This window comes from Colobus angolensis, unplaced genomic scaffold (genome assembly GCF_000951035.1).
Source record: "Colobus angolensis palliatus isolate OR3802 unplaced genomic scaffold, Cang.pa_1.0 Scaffold954, whole genome shotgun sequence".
Taxonomy (NCBI): Eukaryota; Metazoa; Chordata; class Mammalia; order Primates; family Cercopithecidae; genus Colobus; species Colobus angolensis.
In genome coordinates, this window is record NW_012123532.1 from 1 (window position 1) to 1,281 (window position 1,281).

Sequence of the window (1,281 nt, forward strand, 5' to 3'; positions counted from 1 at the left end):
CCAGCTGAGAAGTGAAGAGCGCCTTTCCAAAGGCAGTAGTGGAGGGGACGGACAGAGGTGGGGGCCTTCTATGTGGCTGGCGGCCTGACCTGCTCACTCTGCTTTCAGCTGGTGATGGCCTCCCTGCACCACATCTATGTGGCCCTAGAGGAGGAGATTGAGCGCAACAAGGAGAGCCCAGTCTTCGCCCCTGTCTACTTCCCAGAAGAGCTGCACCGCAAGGCCGCCCTGGAGCGGGACCTGGCCTTCTGGTACGGGCCCCGCTGGCTGGAAGTCATCCCCTACACACCGGCAATGCAGTGCTATGTGAAGCGGCTCCACGAGGTGGGGCGCACAGAGCCCGAGCTGCTGGTGGCCCACGCCTACACCCGCTACCTGGGTGACCTGTCTGGGGGCCAGATGCTCAAGAAGATTGCTCAGAAAGCCCTGGACCTGCCCAGCTCTGGCGAGGGCCTGGCCTTCTTCACCTTCCCCAACATTGCCAGTGCCACCAAGTTCAAGCAGCTCTACCGCTGCCGCATGAACTCCCTGGAGATGACTCCCGCGGTCAGGCAGAGGGTGATAGAAGAGGCCAAGACCGCGTTCCTGCTCAACATCCAGGTGAGGGTTGGGCAGCCTGGGGCAGCCTCTGCTTCCCCCTGCTGTTCCTCCAAGGGATCCTTCTCATTGTAGGGAAGGGTGGTATGGGTCATGTTAACACAGGGAACCAGGGTTCCAGCACTGCCACTTACTAGCTGGGTGATCTTGGGCAAATGCCTTAATCTCTCTGTACCTCAGTTTCCCTATCTGTAAAATAGGGATAATAATGGTACCTACACGTTAGACTTTTAAAGCTTGAGTGAGTTTACAGCAGTAAAGTCCCCATATCAGTGTCTGGCACAAGAGGAAGCCCTCAAATTTTCACTACTGTCACAATGGGACATGAGAATCAGTTGTAGCTCTGCGTGACAATGGTCTGTGGCAACGTGTAAGTAGTGTGTGCACTAGTGTGTAGCCAGGTTGGCACTCCCAGGGTTACAGGTGGCCTCTGCCTTCCAGGGACTCTCAGCCTAGCCAAAGAGATTTACCTCTTTCTACAAGTGTCTCAAATCCAGGGTGAAGGTGGGGTTTGGGCAAAGCCTGGAAGGATGAATTCTTGGGCAGAGGTGGAGGGGATCCTTCTAACCAGATGTCATAGAGCCTTCTCTCTCTGCCAGCCCCTGGAGGTGCCATGGGGCCTGGGGCTAGGGCTCATGCCCTCCTGGCTCCCTAATCCCAGCCTTGGATTGCAGAAGATTCTGG

The 1,281-nt window shown here is 56.5% G+C and overlaps 1 protein-coding gene across 1 annotated transcript in view; it reads left to right on the forward strand.

Annotated features, from left to right (window-relative positions):
* Window positions 1-87: 87 nt before the first annotated feature.
* LOC105504800 (heme oxygenase 1-like) overlaps window positions 88-1,281 on the forward strand; it is an 18,865-nt gene continuing 17,671 nt past the window's right edge. Inside the window, exon 1 of the mRNA XM_011932366.1 lies at window positions 88-600. Within this exon, the coding sequence (XP_011787756.1) occupies window positions 115-600 (486 nt within the window). The 5' untranslated portion in view covers window positions 88-114. The remainder of the gene's footprint in view (window positions 601-1,281) is intronic.